We start from the raw sequence: 17,982 nt of genomic DNA, 5'->3' as shown, positions 1-17,982 counted from the left end.
GGTCCCAGTGACCGAGCGACACAAGGCCCACGCCTCAGACTGTGACTGACGAAGGCCACCTTTACCAGCTTGGAAATTAATTTATATGTTGTGTTTTGATATCTGGCTTTCTTATGGGATGGTAAAAGAGGCTGCTTCTCGTTCATAAGAAGCAATTCTCTGTTATCCATATTTTTATTTGTGATAAGATTTATTTGATATTCATGTAACACATATTTCGATTTTAGAATTAAAGTTTTAAATCTGAATGTTAGAAAGAGAATGAATAGTGCTTGAATTCTCCTGAAATCGGTAACGTCTTACCGAGTTTTGCTGTTTTATTTGCACGTAGACTTTCATACTTTTATTATATAAATTGGATCGAGGGGTGCAAGTATGAGAACAATCAGTACGATGACTACAATTCTGGTACGGGCCGTCTCATCTTAAGTCCTTTAGTTTTATAAAGATCTGTACAAAGAAACAAATTCCTGCTATTTTATACCTAGAAAAAATTTATTTTGAATTTTATCTAAGTTGCTCATTACATATTAAATATCAAAGTTCGACGTTAAAGCTCGTCAGCGTTTCGGTAAATACTTAGAACAGGAAGGAAAGGTCATTTATTAAGGCGTTTGACGGAATCAAATCCGTTAGCAACTTAGCACATTTGTAACTGAGTGGGTCTCTTTGGTAATTAATAATGTAAACCTTTAAAAGCCTAGTGGTAATTATACGTAACACACGTTTTATTAGTGAATAACTGAATTTTTCCCACACAGAGTGTAATTATGGGTTTCATATCCATCCTTTTGCCACGGATTATTTTCTCATCACTTCCTTGAAATCACGACATTTTAAGGTATAAGTACGACGCACTTTCGATTTGTTTCTTTAAATGTGTTGTAACGACTTCAAAAGCTTCAAACTACGTGGCAGCACTATACAGACCAACAAAGATACATTTTCACGGTTCAGCGATCGAAGTCGAGTGCCACGGCAAACGGAGGTCAATTCTGCATGCGACTGAGTCAAATGATGCAGTACGAGGGTTAAACTGCATTAGCTGACGGATCTTCGTAAAGGAGATGCGTTGCGTTTTGTTTGCTGTAGGGACTGGATTATTAAATTCTATTCACATGAAAAGGGTTATTCATTTTGTTAGCCACTCGCCTAATACAAGAGACCGTAACAATTAATTGTGTAAGTTAACATAATTACAAATGAACGTGTTATATTCTTTAATTAATGGTATTGATCGTATTTGTAATCAGTTGGATAAGTTGTAAATCTGATATCATTTCTGAAGTCAGTTGTCGAAGACGAAGAGAGTCTTAGCGACTCTTATTTTGAATATGTTCGACTCTCACAGCAATCTGAAAGTAGCGTTCAGTTCCGCGTTGTTGTCATGAAAAATAACATAGTTACAGACTGAAAGCTTGAAGTTGTAAATGATTAATGCGCCAGGGTTTAGAGTGTGTCTAGAATCAGTCGCACGAGTGCGATCTTTAGGGTTCCATACGAGGCAGAGGAATTCCTGACCAGCTAAGAAGCTATCAGTTTCTGAAGGAGGACATTTTAATGGATTAAGTCAGTTAGAGCTCACTTATTTACATTCGTAGCTGATACTCAGGAGTATCGAAGAGAAGAACATGATTCGTACCAAAAACACTTACGCAGCACTGTTCCAGAAAGTCGTAAGTGCGGTTAGCATCGCTAGTATTGTTAAGAGACTAAGACTATTGACTGAAGCCGCATCGACAATATGACTTTCAATCCAGGCTTTGTGCTTGGCCACTTCGGCGTAGACACTTGGTTTTCCCTGTCTTCCGCAGTTGAGGGAGTGGGACAAGATTCCTGTTAGTTCGCCGTCGCACACCAGTGGACCTCCCTCGTCCAACTGCAATAAAGTGGGAAACATAAACACATAATTTATTAACACATTTAACCTTCTTGTCATTCCAAAAATAAAAATGTAGAATCTAAGATTGTCATTCATCTTTCACTGAGACAAAATAAATGTGCCTGACATTAAAACAATCTGATAATAACAAAATAATATAATACGAGATGAAACGGTCCTAATAATATATCCAAATGATACTGTAATCTCTGTGAGCGTACGTGTCTTTTAAGATAATTATTATTGTCTAAATGTCCACAAAATTGCAAGGAATGCTGATGAAAGGGTTTTTAGTACGGAATATTATTCAATTCATATGGAGATCTGAAATTTGAGGGAAAGTCTTAAGCGGTTACTTGACACGAGGGACGCGGATGTTGGCGTGACTAGTAGAATGTTCGATATAACTTGTTAACGGTCGTGAAAGAGGTGAACAGACGCTAACGGAGCCTGCAAGCAAATGATGTCGGGACAAACTGTCGCAACCCTCGAAGAAACGTGACCACCCATCATCCTAACCAATATTTACCGGGGGGGGGGGGGGTGTATCTTCGCCAGAACCTGAACTGAGCACTTACCTCAGAATTGCCGCAGTTGAAAACAGATGCAAGAATATTTCTCAGGCACAAAGACTTCAAAGAGCAGAATTCAATTTACACATATTTACTGCACGATCGTACCGTCTGTTAATGACTGAAACACGATACTTTGTATCGGCCGCTAGTTAACACTTACGAAACACGCGTTACTTGGCCCCTCGCCAACGGCACAGATCTGGTCTACCTGAACTTCCTGCCCCAGTTGAGACACACAGTCGGTGGTACTTAAAATGGTGAGGTTCGCTTTCTTGAGAACGTCAGACGCTGCACCATTCTGAAAATGGAGTTAGAAACAGCGAGATCTAGAGAGCTCAAAGCAATGTACGTAACAAGTCAGTCAGAGAATAAATACGAGGCGCGTCCCAAAAGTAAGTTTCCCACTCGTCCCACAGCTAGCAAACCTTATATTGCGCGAAGCGACTGTGCGTACGTGATAGAGCAATGACGTAGCATGGCGCATGCACTAACGGCACCTCCCGCGTTCTCACAGTAGCATCGTTGCAGCTGTTGAAGATGGAGGTTCTTATTCCAGCTCCCGCCGACTGTGAAGTGCGGTCAGTGATAACGCTAGGCCGCGCACGGCTCGACGGACAGCGAGTCTCCATCTTTTCCTACACCTCAAGAAATTCCTGTCCGGTCAGCGTCAGCGTTTTGAGAATGACAGAGAGGCGGAGATGGTTGTCACACAGCGGTTCCAATCCCAGGCGGCAGACTTCTACGACACAGGTATTCAAAAGTTGGTCCCACGGTATGACCAATGTCTCAATTCCGGTGGCGAATATGTTGAAAAATAGCTGGACACTTGCTGTATCTGTTGCAATAAATATTTCCATGAAATTGTGTTTTGTTTCTGTAAACGGCCCCAGGGAAACTTACTTTTGGGACGCACCTCGTAGCGCAGGAACCTTTAAATAAACAACATAACAATCACAGAGCAAATGAAGTACAGAGAGACAATTAAATATGCAACTGAACAGCTCAGTTGATTGGTGGACGCATGAAATTGAAATGTGGAGTTACAGAAAAGGAAACTGTGTGAGAGTCATTAATTAGAAATAAACACAAAATTTTTTCAGAATATCTTGACTCCGAATGTTATTTCATGCTTACCCAAGTATCTGATCCCCACCCAGTGAAACTGCACTGGCTTCTCAGAGCAACATTTGAGCTCCTCAATTTTACGACGTCCACAGAAGGCTGTCCGATATTTTGGGTCTGGGCGAGCTGTGAATGCACACATCATTTGTAGAATTGCGGTGAGATATAAAGACTAACTGTAAAACCAGGAAACAAATTAAACTTGTAACCAACGAGTTTTCCCACGTAAGTGGCCCAAAGTCGCATCCTCTTTACGATATCATTACAAAGTCCACAAAAGCTTACAAATGGATCTTATACTGGGTGAGTTAAATCCATTCCTGACCCAAACATAATACTTCTCAAAGATACATTTTAATATTATATTGAACTCTCAAACATGAGTAGTTCTTCCATGTCATCTCTTCAATTTACAATTCCCAACCAAGAGCAAGTGTCGTCCTCGGTGGACTACAAGTGGTTAGCGTGCTCGCCACTGGACCCAAGGTTCGCGGGTTCAAACCTGGCCGAGGACGATGGATTTTTAAGGGGTGATAAAATTCTGTAGTACAACTTCCTTCGGAGGGGAAGTAAAGCCGGTGGTCCCAAGTCGTAGATTTATGGCACGTAAAGAAATCTCGTAAAGGAACTTTGTAAGCAAAATTCAGCAGCGGCCATTTCTCACACAAGTCTCTCCTGATTCTCTACTAGATGGCTCTAGCAGATAAAATGAGGATTGAGTAAGAATTGTGCAGAGGCCGTGGGCTGTGTTCCGTGATTATGCACGGACTCGAGGGCAAATATGAATTGGTACTGTGTATGATTATGAATGGATAGAAAGGCAACGATGAACTAGTGTACTGGAAGGCAAAAATTAATTGTTTTTTTATATAAATGTGAATAAATTAGACAGCAAAAGTTGTTACGATTATGTATGAATTGAGGAGGATACTAAATTGATGACGTGCGCAATGACACGCAGATTGGACGGAAACAATAAACTGGTGTTGTGTTTGACTTTGTGTGTCCTGGAGGGAAACAATAAATCGTTACAGCATGCGTTTCGGTCGTTGGAATACAGGACTCCCACTTTCACATATTCTACTGTATGGATCGTTAGTTATAACCTAACCTGCAGAACAGCCAAATCATTCACCCTTCCAGATATATCGTATGCCTCATGAACAAAGATGATGTCCACGTCAACCACTTGAGACGGGGGCTCCGTAGACAGCTTGACGTTGCCGACGACGACCTGTATATCAGAAGCGGTCCCTCTGGGAAACAGACAGAAACAATTACACAACAAAGTGAATTAGATTCATTTCATTTTACATCTAACATTTTCCATGCTGAGTTTTACGTAAAGGAATGTAATTGGTTAGTATAGCCTCTTTACACAGTTAAGTACAACTTTTATTATTGAAAAGCCACAAATACTGTAATTTGTTTCGTAACTGCTCAGAGAAGGCTGGACATTTCTTTCTTTCATCTTAGCAAAGAACAAATGAATCCAGACGAGAAAGGCCCGTGATTTGGAACGTCATATCACATACATAGTATTAAGGCAAGTAGAAAGCTGTGATCACGAAAGATTTCTTTCTTATCGGTTTGGTCGTAAGATATTTTTTACAAAGAACAGAGTCTGGAAAGTTACTTTTCAAATTTCAGCCACATTTTTTAGATCACATATGCTTTATATTTGTCAGCGGGGCTCCGGGAGGGGAATGTGGAAAAATCCTATGGGCACAAGTCGAGAACAGCTTCTGTACAAAAGAACAGGAAATTCCAACACTTCGGAAATGCAAATTGCTTGACTGAGGGAGGATTCACTTATTGTACCTATTACAAAACAAGATTCAGACACTTTTAAACACCCTGATGTGTGTAGTGCAAGTCTAATTTGCTGCATCCTGTACACCAGGGGTCATCAATCTTTTTATACCTGCCGCCCACTTTTGTATCTTTGTTGATGGTAAAATTTCCCTACCTCCCACCTGTGCGGCACGTACTGCCTACCACCATGAAAGAGGTACAGCTCGAAGACTGAGTGACGGCCGGTGGTAAGCCCCCTCCCTCGTTATGCCCACTAAACTCGTGCGTTTGGCTACAGAGCTCATTCGTTCGTTGCTCCTTCGTCCACGAGTATACTTCGAGAAGTTCCGGTGAATTATTATCTATATCCAAATTTTAGAGATAGAATTCAAATGTAAATTGCAAAAGCATATTTTAAAAAGTCAAACTCGCGAAGTTGTTAGCAAAGTATTCGATACATGGAGGAAGAACAAAATTTGTAACAACGGACAAAAACCCCCACTGCCCACCACGAAAACTTGAATCGTCCACTAGTGCTGTACACCTTCCCAAAATTCCTATTTTGTATCAGAAATGTTGGTGTAAGGATTAAGGTCTGGTGACCAGAGCCTCAGTACCATGACGAATCTAATGTTGAGGATAATGAATGCCCAATCACTCCTGACTGAAATGTGCTGGAGCGGCAGCACGCAGTAACCACATTCATTGCCACGCGTGCAAATTAACATCCTCAAACAATTTATGCAAATGTCTATGGAGAAACTGGAGGTGCTGAGGAAAAGTAAGTTTTGCAGGCGTGACACAAGGACCAACGCAGTGACATCCTACGCCTTGTGGCGCACACTGTGAAAAACTGATGTTGGTTACGTCCAGGTCTTGTTGCATGCGGATCGACTTCTGCGCACATATGCCAACCGCGGAAATTCAGTGCCATCTGTTACGAAGCCGCGCTCATATGCGTACGATTCTCCTTATAACGTTGAAACACACAGTAGACTGACGCAGACAAACAAGGAATTCATGACAGCTGGTAGAAGCGAATGAACCCATTTTACACGGTATGGATAGAGTTGTTGGTCGTCTAATGTTCGATATCTCCAGTCATACAGAGATAGTATTTTAGTGCTTATACTGGGACATTTGCTACCCGCGTTGTCTACGATATTTTATTCCAAAATTGTGATGTGGACACTTTGTGGATGACCAGCACAAACCACTGTTCCTGTTCTATGAATTCACTGACAAACACAAAATAAAGTTTTACAGTTCGCTACACTGCAATGCGTTTATGCGATAAGTGCGTAATCTACTCCAATTTGAGAACTGACTGACACTGTTAACATCAGCATTTGGTACTCATTTTTGAAGGATAAAATGTAAACATTGCGACACATTATACGTAAATGAAGCTTTGTGAATCCTGCAGACGGAACCGGCCTCACAACACGATGACCTTGAAAAATTTAATTCTCTGTAACTATCAACAGCTTTCCATATCGACGGTCACTGGAACTTTCTGACTCAAATTGAACTTCTCCTTTCATTTACAGCAAAATTTATATATAAAGCAGTCTCATTAAATGCCATGTAGGCGTTTGGGGTGAGTGGAGGTATAGCTCCTCTCTTCCTTGACCCCGGCACTAGATGGGGGTGAGTGGTCAGCATCACGCCCCGGCCGAGCTTTACCACCGGGAAAGGACCCCGGTGCAGAGGAGGATGGGTGGGGCCCCAGAGCCGGTCTGGATGCAGAGGCTGGAGGAAAAATCCTCTGCCCCCGTCAGGGATCGAACCCCGGTCGTCCAGCCTGTAACTAGTCACTATACTGACTGAGCTACGCCGGCTCGCATAATTTATATAAACAGTCTGTAAGATACATGTAAGTAATCATATAATACAGATTTTTTATTTTATTTAGTGTTCTGTCTGACGACAGGTCCATATGAACAGGATCCTTCCATCCTTTTCTCGGACTGGGACCTGTTCATATACGTTCTTGGCAGATGATCCAGAAGTGGTTTGCCATTGCCTTCTTCTGTGTGTGAATGGAGAATTGTTGGGATGCCACGGAGGAAAACTCCGTGTTGCCTAGACCACGGCCTTGCCCAACACAAGTTATAAATTCGAACCCGAGACCCCAGGATTACAAGGCCAGCGTTCTAACCGCTAGACCACCGTGGATAATACAGATATGCTCTATGAATAGAAATTAAGGATTTTAGATTGAAAGATTTTAATGTAAAAGCTGGATGAATTGCCCAATTGACAATTCTGATTAAAATTTTATTTTTTGAAAGAGAAAACATCAAATGGTATTTCAGAGACAACTGCAGCCTCGTGGGAATGAGTAATTAAAACTTTAGTTAGATGGGGCACGTAACGAAAAAGAGAAATGCACACAAGATTTCGGTCAGGAAATCTGAGACCACTTGGAAGACAAATGTGTAGATGTGAGGAAAATATTAAGATGAATCTTGATGAGAGTGAGTGAAAGGGGGTGAACTAGATTAATCTGGCTATAGTTACAGACTGGTGTCAGGCTTTTGTGAACAGGGTAATGATTCTTTGGGTTCCATAACAACAGAAACAACCTTAACTAACAAGGCAACTGTTTCACTGAATTAGAAAATTACCAACAGAATTGTAAACATTCTGAAAAAAGACAAAACCAAGAACTGTAAAATACAGATATTTTGAAGTGTAACTTACAGGTTAGCACAGTATGCCGATGTGAGCACAGAATTCTTTCCGATCAGAGCACCTCCGCATCGGAGGGTTGCAGTTCCTTTTGCAACGATGGCCACCTGAAATTTGATTTCAGATGCAAGTCAGAAAATTTTGTGTAAAAAATGTCACACTGAAATTGTGGATTGTGGCTATCTGATAACGTCTCCAAAATTCTGGAAACGAGCTGAGCATTAATATAACTTATTAGTTCCAGTCTGATACAATTAAAATGTTAATCACTTCCATTCCACTTTCATTTCCCTTCCACTGATGTAATTAAGATGCTAATTCCAGTCAACTCGTTCGAAATCAAGATTTTTCTTCCTGATTGAAATAAGCTGCAACTTTTATAATTTTACTATCCATTTCCAGATATGACGATTCTTTCCTTCCGTTACCCTTACTTTTTCATATACTTGTTTCTCATTGCTGGTTACAAGTTAAATTTTGTTAATGGGTTACATGTTAAATGGAATATTTTTTATTGTAATAGGAAATTTTTTTTTGTTGTTTTATGCATAATAGCACCATCCTCAGTGTAATGGACGCTTCTAACCTTAAAAGTGTAGAATTAGCATTAAAATTAAAATGTATTTATATTACACAGATCCTTCATAGTACAATCACAATGATGTGGAATATGTCATAGCTTGAATATGAATACTTAGTACAATTAAATAACACAGCAAAATTATAGTTACTTGAATATTATAGCTATTTACATAAAATTAAAATATTTACAGTATTTAATACTTTTCACTTGAAGTAAATTCTTCTGTAAAGAAGGAGTGAGATAAAAATAATCTTTTAATGTTATCTTAAATACTTTCAAATCATGATTTAAATTTGTAATACTGCTTGGGAAAGCAGTGCATAATTTGATCACTGCAGAGTGAGGAATTTTCTAGTAACTAGTGAGGTTAGAATTCAGCTGATGGATATCATGCATATGTTTTATATTTATTATCAATATGTCAGAGTTTGCTTGAAATGTCATGTACATGTATGCACATACATATGTGCAAGTGAAATTGGATAATCCATTATTCATATTACTATCTTAATGTTATTCCTTACCTGATAAGGGAATTCGTTACTAGTGGCATTTGCACCATCGGCAATTCTGGGTTCTGAATTTCGTAAAGCTGAAGATTCTTCATTCTTCGTACCGAGCCTTAGTGATACAGATGCTGCGAACAAAATTAAAATTGTGATAAACTCTATTTATAATTTCAAGACTTAAGAAAACTGAAAGCAATAATATCAAACGGAAGAAATTCAAGTAAATAATTTTATTGCAAATTGTGTGCGCTTGTGCAAAGTAATACCTCAACTTGAGGGCACTATGAAGTTCAGTAAAATTCTGAACAGATTTATAAGGATATTATGTAACTCGTTCTCCAGAAGAGTCATACAGTGTACGACCCAAAACCCGGAAGTACGTAAAATTACTTCTCACTGATTTTCTACAGACCAGCGCCATTTTCCTGCGCCTATCACTACCACACGCAAGTGGCGGCAGGAACGCAGGGAGATGTATTTCTTCCAATGTCGTTATAACATTCGGTAGCTCAGTCGGTGTAGTGACTGACTACGGACTGGACGATCGCGGTTTGATCTCCGATAGGGGCAGAGCATTTTCTTCTAGTCTCTGTATTCAGATCGGCTCTGGAGCCCATCCAGCCTCCTATCCAATTATTCAATTGGTATCTTGGGGGGTGGGGGGGGTCCTTTCCCCGGGGGGCAAATTGCGACAATCACTCCCATCTAGTGCCGAGGTTGGAAACGATTTGGAGCTGTAACTTCCTAAGCACCTACGTGACACATAGAAGGCTAGTTTCAATGTCGCTCTCTCTCCGATGCTCACTGGCTCGTGTTTCAAACGTTTTTTTCACATGATGAAGTTGATATCATCTTAGATTTTAGAGCTATTTCTGTTTTTCTTTAAAAGAAGGCTGTGAAATGTGAAAAAGCTCACCATTATATGTATTAAAATTTCTCTGCATATAAATGCAAAGACATTTATGTTCTGGATAAGGAGTTTGCTATTGCAACACTTTTGGCATTCTTTCTGTGATGCGAAACAGTGTCACAGTAATCGATTTTTCTGCTGTAGAGGTTATCGATATATGATATTCGCTTAGACAGTAAATGTGGAATTATGCCACGTATTTGAAATGAATGCATAGATCCATTACTTTTGGTTCTTAGTACCCTAATATTCTAATGAAAGATAGTAAATTAATTTGGAGAGTTTACATTTTTACTGTAAATTACAGAGCCAAGGTATCGTATGATAAACAGCCATGAGCTTTAGATTTTAAGCTAATGACCAAAACTCATTCTTTCAACAAATAACTGCGTCTTGCCTCAAGAATTTATTTGTAGGTTAAGTGTTTTGAAATCATCCCTTAAAAAAAGCTGTTGTCAGTGACTGAAATATGAGCCACGTCACGACACATCAGGGTCTGATCTAACCTAAGATTCACTCTTGAGACCGTCCTGTTCATCCACAGATTCTTGAAGAGTTTGTGTTTTGCGTGTTTCAGTACAAATACCTTGAGGAAAGTGTAGTCTTTTATCACTTCCGTTCGAAATATTATTCCTTCCGGCGTGATTTACTCACCAGAAGCCAACATGACGACCAACACACAAACTGATTTTACTGCGTGCCCCATTTCGTCGGCGTTTGGAACAAAACTGACGTTACAATAATTTAATCATCTACTGAGAACCTGGTCTGATCGTTTGTAATTTATATCCACGTACACCTCGGCCTTGGAAAAATTACTGATGTCATAAAAGATACGCTGTTGTGGATACGGTATTAATAGAAATTTGCCCTCTTAAGTCTTATCTTTATTCTGTCAGGATGTCATGCTTTGACCGTTCGTCATTGCGTACAGCGAAATAAACAATTTGCGTGCACAGTTATCTCTGCCTTCATCCTACACTGTCAGTTAAGATTTATGATCTATTATCCTTAAGATATCTCTCTCCCATAATTTGTCTCAGATAATACGTAGTAATTGCTAATTTAATTTTATCCCATTTTCCTTGAGGAGCCTACTCTACCAAACTTTGTGTAGTTATGTCGAGTGTCACAAAGAATTCTAATGTTACAATGACTTCACTGTTTCCCTTTTGGACGACGTAAGCAATTATTATATACCTACGTAAAGTAATCTAATTACGGGGGGTTATAATAATCACATATAACATATTATTTTTTTTAGTGTTCTGTCTGACGACAGGTCCATATGAACAGGATCCTTCCATCCTTTTCTCGGACTGGGACCTGTTCATATACGTTCTTGGCAGATGATCCAGAAGTGGTTTGCCATTGCCTTCTTCTGTGTGTGAATGAAGTAATTGTTGGGATGACACGGAGGAAAACTCCGTGTTGCCTAGACCACGGCCTTGCCCAACACAAGTTATAAACTCGAACCCGAGACCCCAGGATTACAAGGCCAGCTGAGGTCAGGATGCCAGAACTCTGAGGTGGCCAGGGCCGCGACACGTTACAGCTTGCATGTAAAAAGTCGTCACTGACGTCACAGGGGGTGATTTATAAACGGTGAATTTCGAAGACACATTGGACGTTTCACGTTATTCGTCAAGGCAAAAATCCACTGGTCTACTCACTCATCTTGTGATCGTTATCCACAAATATTCAACATTGCGGTTTCACACGAACTGTATTAATTTTCAATTATCTATAAATCATCAACATTACAGCGAAATCGAGGCGGTTACGACATCTCAGACGTAGGGGAACGTACGATGAATTTTGATTGGGATGTCTTCGGCAGAAAACCATGAACGTGATGCTGGATAAAATTAGCTCAGGCTAGTGTCGAGTGGCAGGCGTACAAATCACCACGTTCCTGCAATTACCAAGTTCCTTTATCCTTAACCAGCATAAACGACTACGTCGTCTGGCTTGTTTCTGTTTGAATTAGTCCTGAAACTATGAATTCCTGTAATATTTTAAGACTCCTTGGTTGTAGGAAGAATCATGGCTAGGCAGAACATAAAAACATCCCAGTTTCAAATGTTCTCCTGAACATTTTGATTCAGAAATGTACGTGTGTTCTCCTTTCAGATTAAGGGACCGTATTTTAGCAATCAGGAGTTTATAAGAATTAACTGTTAACTACTCGTTTACTTTTCGAACTGTATTATCTTCTGAGGTTATGAAGGACAGAAAAGGAAGATGATACGATAATTCCAGGGGCTTCCTTTTTCTATACATTCATCTGCTTTTTTTTAATTTTCATTTCTTGTTCTTGGCAAATGGTATGTTTAAGAAAAGGACACTGGCTTCCTTTCAGGTAAATCCTGTACGGACTTAAGGAAATCCACGATAAACTTAGGTTACCAATTCCATCCTTTCGAATTCGAGTCACGTGATCGGTTTTTGTTGTGCACGTGTTCAGATATTATTTTACATAAATGATCCTAAATAAAAAAAAATTAATACTGCAGAACAAATGTGCGTAATTGACTTTAGTCAGAAAAACGCAAATCACAAAACAGCTTCTAATACCTTTTACCTTAACTCTTATCGCGATATTTGTAACCTATTCTCTTTTATCTCTGACATTAACAGATAAGCGAAAAATATGTCACTAGAAGGACGACACTTGAAGCGTGTAACGCCCATTGGTAATGACACATGAAACTTCTTACAGATTAGAAAAAAAAGTACTTATTTTCAAAGCTGTAACAGAATCTCACTAACAGCCTTTATTCCGAGCTTTGGAAATCACTGGACGTTAAAAGATGTACCTTAGTTTGAGGCTTTTGTCTAAGTCTCGGCTCTAGAAGTCCCCCCTTTCATGGGACAATTAGAATTCTGTGCAAATTTTAGCTTTTATAACAAACAGGAGTGGCGCTGGTTTAGCCTGGACAAACCTCACCTAGTAGAAACACCAATTCTAACCATCGCACTCCATGTTCCATGTTTTCTATTAATTTCCTTACTAGTGGAACAAAGAATAAAACGCCATTAGCAACCTAACCTAACCCAACCCAACCCAACCTAACCTAACCCAACCCAACCTAACCCAACCCAACCTAACCTAACCCAACCTAACCTAACCTAACCCAACCTAACCTAACCCAACCTAACCTAGCCCAACCCAACCTAACCTAACCCAACCTAACCCAACCCAACCTAACCTAACCCAACCTAACCTAACCCAACCTAACCTAACCTAACCCAACCCAACCTAACCTAACCTAACCTAACGTACTTGGTACTGGGAACGACCCGTTCTTCAAGTGCCTGAGGACTGCGGGTCCCAACTTTTCGTTGGCTTTGATCTATAGCCATTTTGGTAGGACTCCTTGGATGAGGGATCGGCCCGTCGCAAGGCCTCTACCTGTACACAGGACAGCACAAACATCCATGGCTTGAGTGGGATTCGAACCCACGGTCCCAGCGACCTAGCGGCACAAGGCCCACGCCTCAGACCGCGCGGCCACTGCGGACCCCTAACCTAACCTAACCCAACCTAAGCTCACTTAACGTAATCGAACCCGTCGATTGCGGAATTCGGTTATAAATTATTGTTTTCATTTGGTACTCGTTTCGGGCTTTTCCTCAGCTGCTCCAGTTTGCGTAGGTAAATGCTGGATTAGTAGACATCTTAAATTATTTTTACATCGATCTTTCGCAATCATCCCACAATTCGACGAAACATTAGATACATGATTCGACAAAACAATAGATACATGATTCGACGAAACATTAGATAAATGATTTGTCTACCTCTTGTAGATTTACGTAATACCGTGTAAATCTGAGTGATGACGTAGTATCTCATAGGAAAACATGTTCAGTCAAAGTAATCATATTTCGCAGTACCTATCGATGTGAATAAGTGTTCAACGAAGTGACGTAAAACCCGAGTTTGCTGATAAACGAGTTCGCTGACAAATTTCTCGCTGTGCCAGTCCCCGGTTCGTAGTTCGATTCCCGAACGGGCTGAAACTTGAGATGAGGGGTAAACCAGGCTTTAGCATATTAACCTGGTTTATATAAAAGAAGGAGGTTGTGATTAGATATTTGGTACGCCTTACTTCATCCAAATTTGATTGATTTTATTAATTTTAGACATCGTTAAATGTAGTAAATTGGAAGAGAGTGGAGACACTTAGTCGTTTGAACGTATCTCTTTTTGAAATAAACCAAGATTTCGTAATCGTATAAATTGTTCACGAAACGAATACTTAAACCTTTCCAGATGTGAAATGACGGTTGCTCTACAAACGTCGCTTCACTGCGACTGACCAATGAAATTTGAATATGGCTTATAGGCGCGTTCTTGCTGTTATGGGGTGATTTTAGGGGGGGGGGGGCGAATCGGTTCGCCGTATTAAATTCAAAATTTAAGAATAGTTACGAGTTGCGAGGGTATTTATAGAGCGATTGTGTTGTTGCAAGTCTCTCAAATTTAGATATTCAAGTCGTTCAGACATGCTCTGCTCGTAATTTAAATTATACAGGGTGATTCAAAATGTTAGGGGGAAACTGAAGGAGCGTATAGAGGGACTCAGAATAGGAATCCATGTCCTCCGAGGTTATTCGAGGCCATTTAAGGTAGAGAAGTCTGATAACATACCGCTGAAATAATCGTAATTTGCTATTCTCGTACTAGCTTAATTTTGTTTTTTATTAATTTACAAGCATTACATTAGAAATCTTACAAACCAGCAGCTTGAGAAAAATGCGGGATGGGGTCTTTTACCGGCTTCATAATGGATACCACGCCTGCGTGCTCCTATACCGGTAGGCAATACCGCCTGCCGACGACAGCTTTAAACACTTTCGTGAGAAAGGCAATGGCGCGCTCAGGACCATTCGAGCCCGAAGCCTTGACAACCTAGAGTCTCCTCATGACCTTAAGGTCTTCCGAGAGTCTTGTTAATTTCAGTTAAATTATGAGTTCGCAAGCGCGTGAGTGCATCGTAGGTTAGGCGCAGACTCCTCTGTTTATGAAGTTTGCTGATCTTTTAAATGCCTGCCTCTGTATTTTAGTTCCAGTATGTGGACACCGCTGGGGAGACCTAGACGTAGATGGGAGGATAATCTCAGGCGGGATCTATGGGAGATAGGAGTTGAAGGAGACTGGATTTTGTTGGCCCAGGACAGGGTCCGGTGGAGGGCTTTGGTTAATTCGGTGATGAACCTTCGGGTTCCCTAAGCCATATGGTTGGTTGGGTCCACTATTTGGGAAGCCTGAGGGGAAGAGACCGCTGGGGAGACCTAGACGTAGATGGGAGGATAATCTCAGGCGGGATCTATGGGAGATAGGAGTTGAAGGAGACTGGATTTTGTTGGCCCAGGACAGGGTCCGGTGGAGGGCTTTGGTTAATTCGGTGATGAACCTTCGGGTTCCCTAAGCCATATGGTTGGTTGGGTCCACTATTTGGGAAGCCTGAGGGGAAGAGACCGCTGGGGAGACCTAGACGTAGATGGGAGGATAATCTCAGGCGGGATCTATGGGAGATAGGAGTTGAAGGAGACTGGATTTTGTTGGCCCAGGACAGGGTCCGGTGGAGGGCTTTGGTTAGTTCGGTGATGAACCTTCGGGTTCCCTAAGCCATATGGTTGGTTGGGTCCACTATTTGGGAAGCCTGAAGTGAAGAGACCGCTGGGGAGACCTAGACGTAGATGGGAGGATAATCTCAGGCGGGATCTATGGGAGATAGGAGTTGAAGGAGACTGGATTTTGTTGGCCCAGGACAGGGTCCGGTGGAGGGCTTTGGTTATGTGCCAGTCCAGGTCCGTGGTTCAATTCCCGAACGGACTGAAACTTGAGATGAGGGGTAAACCAGACTTTGGCATATTAATCTGGTTTATATGAACGAAGGAGGTGTGATTAGATGATACTTGGTAAACCTCACTTCATCAAAATTTGAGTGATTTTATTAAGTTTTGGCTTTGTCCAATGTATCACATTGGGAAAGAGAGTGGCGCCATCCTGGCGTGTGAAAGTCTCTTCCCCCAACATTCGGTTTAGTGACCGTTGGTTTGGGGCGCCCTAGTAGGTGTGAAGTGACGATTGCCAGATGACCGCTGCTCCACTACGACTCGGACCAATGAAATTTGAATGTGGCTGTTCGGCACGTTTCCGACGTCATAAGTGACTTTTTGGAGGACGAATCGGATTGTCATATTCAATTCAAAATTCAAAAACTGTTACGTTACGGGGATATAAAAAGCGAGGTTGCGTTGGGGCTCGCTCTCTAAAAGTTCGGTTCTTAAAGGCAAGCAGACAGTTTCGCATCGAATTACAAGTACAAATACAACAGCCGAATCATCGCGCTGCCCAACAATCAGCATAACTAATCGAAAGGAAATAAAAGGTGAAACGTCTCCAAGGTGACTTCGGTGTGGTCTGCAGTTTGTCATCCCCACAGATTTCACGTCCTTGGCGCACGGCCGCTCCAACTACCACAGTCCCCGTATAATCCCTGAGGGTCGGAAAATCTTGCTCGCCGACAAACCTTACCCCAATTATTATCCCTTATATCCTTCCGCTTTATATCAAGCTGTAACCGCGAGCAAACCGGGCACGCTACTGGGTTTGATCCCGGGGCAACCAGAGTGAAAAGAAAAACAGTCAGCGGAAGGGCGGTTGCAGCAAATGGCGCATAAACGTGGGGCTTGAATGGAGAAGCCGATGTCGTCATACCTTCGAGGTTAAGGTGAATCACTTGAAGTAATACATCGCCAGAGGCACGTGGAGGAGTAGGCAACCCGCAAAGCAGAACTTCGATGAGACGAGATCTTCGATCCGGTGGACGAGGCCCGAACTGCGGACGTCGAGAAGCGTGTCGACGCCGCATTGACCATCCACTCGGACGTGCTCACAGACGGGACACCTAGGCTACTGCAAGGTTTGAGACCTGCTATATCTGAGTGCTGCTGAAAAATGTTAGTAACAAATTCCTTTAAAATGGCGAGCCGTTCCCTCCGAAGCAAAAGACAGGCTGATTGCGGCGAAGTGAGTGGAATTGAAAGTGTAGACTTGCAGTGCGCCCAACCCTTTCTTTACACAAATTTGTCTAAGGATTTCGGAGAGGACGAGACGACGCCAGGCGCGCAAAAGGAAGGCGAAAAACCTTCAGAAGTGACTGTAATTCCTAGTACAGCCGGTCCTAGTAGGAACAGGGAACAAACGATCAGTCAAGTCCCACCGGCAGAATTATTGAGCATGATTTGGCAGGCCATACAGAAAAACGAGGAAAGTAGGTTAGAAAATGATAGAAGGATAGACGAACGTTTTAAAAACCTGCGAGAGGAGTTGTCGAAAGAGTTCAGGTCTGAAATAGATAGGTCGAGCAAGCAGCTTCTTACAAAGATGAGAGATGAAATCAGTGAGTTCAAGGAGTCTGTGGCTACCCTGCGGCAAGATACTCGGCAACAAATTGAGAGAGTGAATGAGAATGTGAGTGAGAGGTTAACATCACACATGTCGGAGGTAGAAAGTAACACTAGGGACATAGTGGTTAGAGAACTTTCAAATTTTAAAGAAAGAGTTACTGAGGAGAACCTAAATTTCATACAAGGGAGAGCAGACATACTTACTAGAAACAACGATTCAAATTTAAGTGAAATGTCGTCCCGACTTGAGAAGCTTCAAGAAAGATTAGATACAGCTAGTTGTAATCAAAATATTGGTCAATCAGCTGTTAGAGAACCTATGGAACAAGGTGATTCGAGCAGGAGTTCGGTTCAGAGATCAGCTTCTATCCCTGTGGTGAATTTTGAAACCCGACGAGAGAGTGAGAGAATGATGGATGAGTGCGATAATAGGTTAAGCAACCATTGTAGCGGTAGTGACCATGTACCTATAGTGTCAGTCAATATTC

At 41.4% G+C, this 17,982-nt stretch overlaps 1 protein-coding gene across 1 annotated transcript; it reads right to left on the bottom strand.

Moving 5' to 3' along the window:
- Nucleotides 1-707: 707 nt before the first annotated feature.
- Nucleotides 708-10,838, bottom strand: LOC110838611 (trypsin alpha-like). Its single transcript, XM_022081943.2, has 7 exons — nt 10,724-10,838; nt 9,175-9,287; nt 8,080-8,174; nt 4,691-4,835; nt 3,592-3,705; nt 2,618-2,755; nt 708-1,879 (listed from the first exon to the last, which is right to left on the bottom strand). Exons 1-7 carry the CDS (start codon nt 10,773-10,775, stop codon nt 1,652-1,654), a joined length of 885 nt encoding a protein of 294 aa, XP_021937635.1. The 5' UTR covers nt 10,776-10,838; the 3' UTR covers nt 708-1,651.
- Nucleotides 10,839-17,982: the final 7,144 nt, after the last annotated feature.

This window comes from Zootermopsis nevadensis, unplaced genomic scaffold, assembly GCF_977971745.1.
Source record: "Zootermopsis nevadensis isolate Lab colony 2312 unplaced genomic scaffold, Znev_1.0 Znev_ptg000021l, whole genome shotgun sequence".
NCBI lineage: Eukaryota > Metazoa > Arthropoda > Insecta > Blattodea > Termopsidae > Zootermopsis > Zootermopsis nevadensis.
Note: the sequence above shows the minus strand (reverse complement) of the source record. Positions and strands in the feature narration are given on the sequence as shown.

Bases quoted from the DNA above. Each gene is read 5' to 3' on its own strand.
- LOC110838611 (XM_022081943.2), bottom strand. From the start codon at position 10,775: ATGGGGCACGCAGTAAAATCAGTTTGTGTGTTGGTCGTCATGTTGGCT. The intron at 9,288-10,723 runs GTGAGTAAATCA...TTTTGTTCGCAG, and splicing joins GGTCGTCATGTTGGCTTCTG to CATCTGTATCACTAAGGCTC. The intron at 4,836-8,079 runs GTAAGTTACACT...TCTGTTTCCCAG, and splicing joins TCGGCATACTGTGCTAACCT to AGGGACCGCTTCTGATATAC.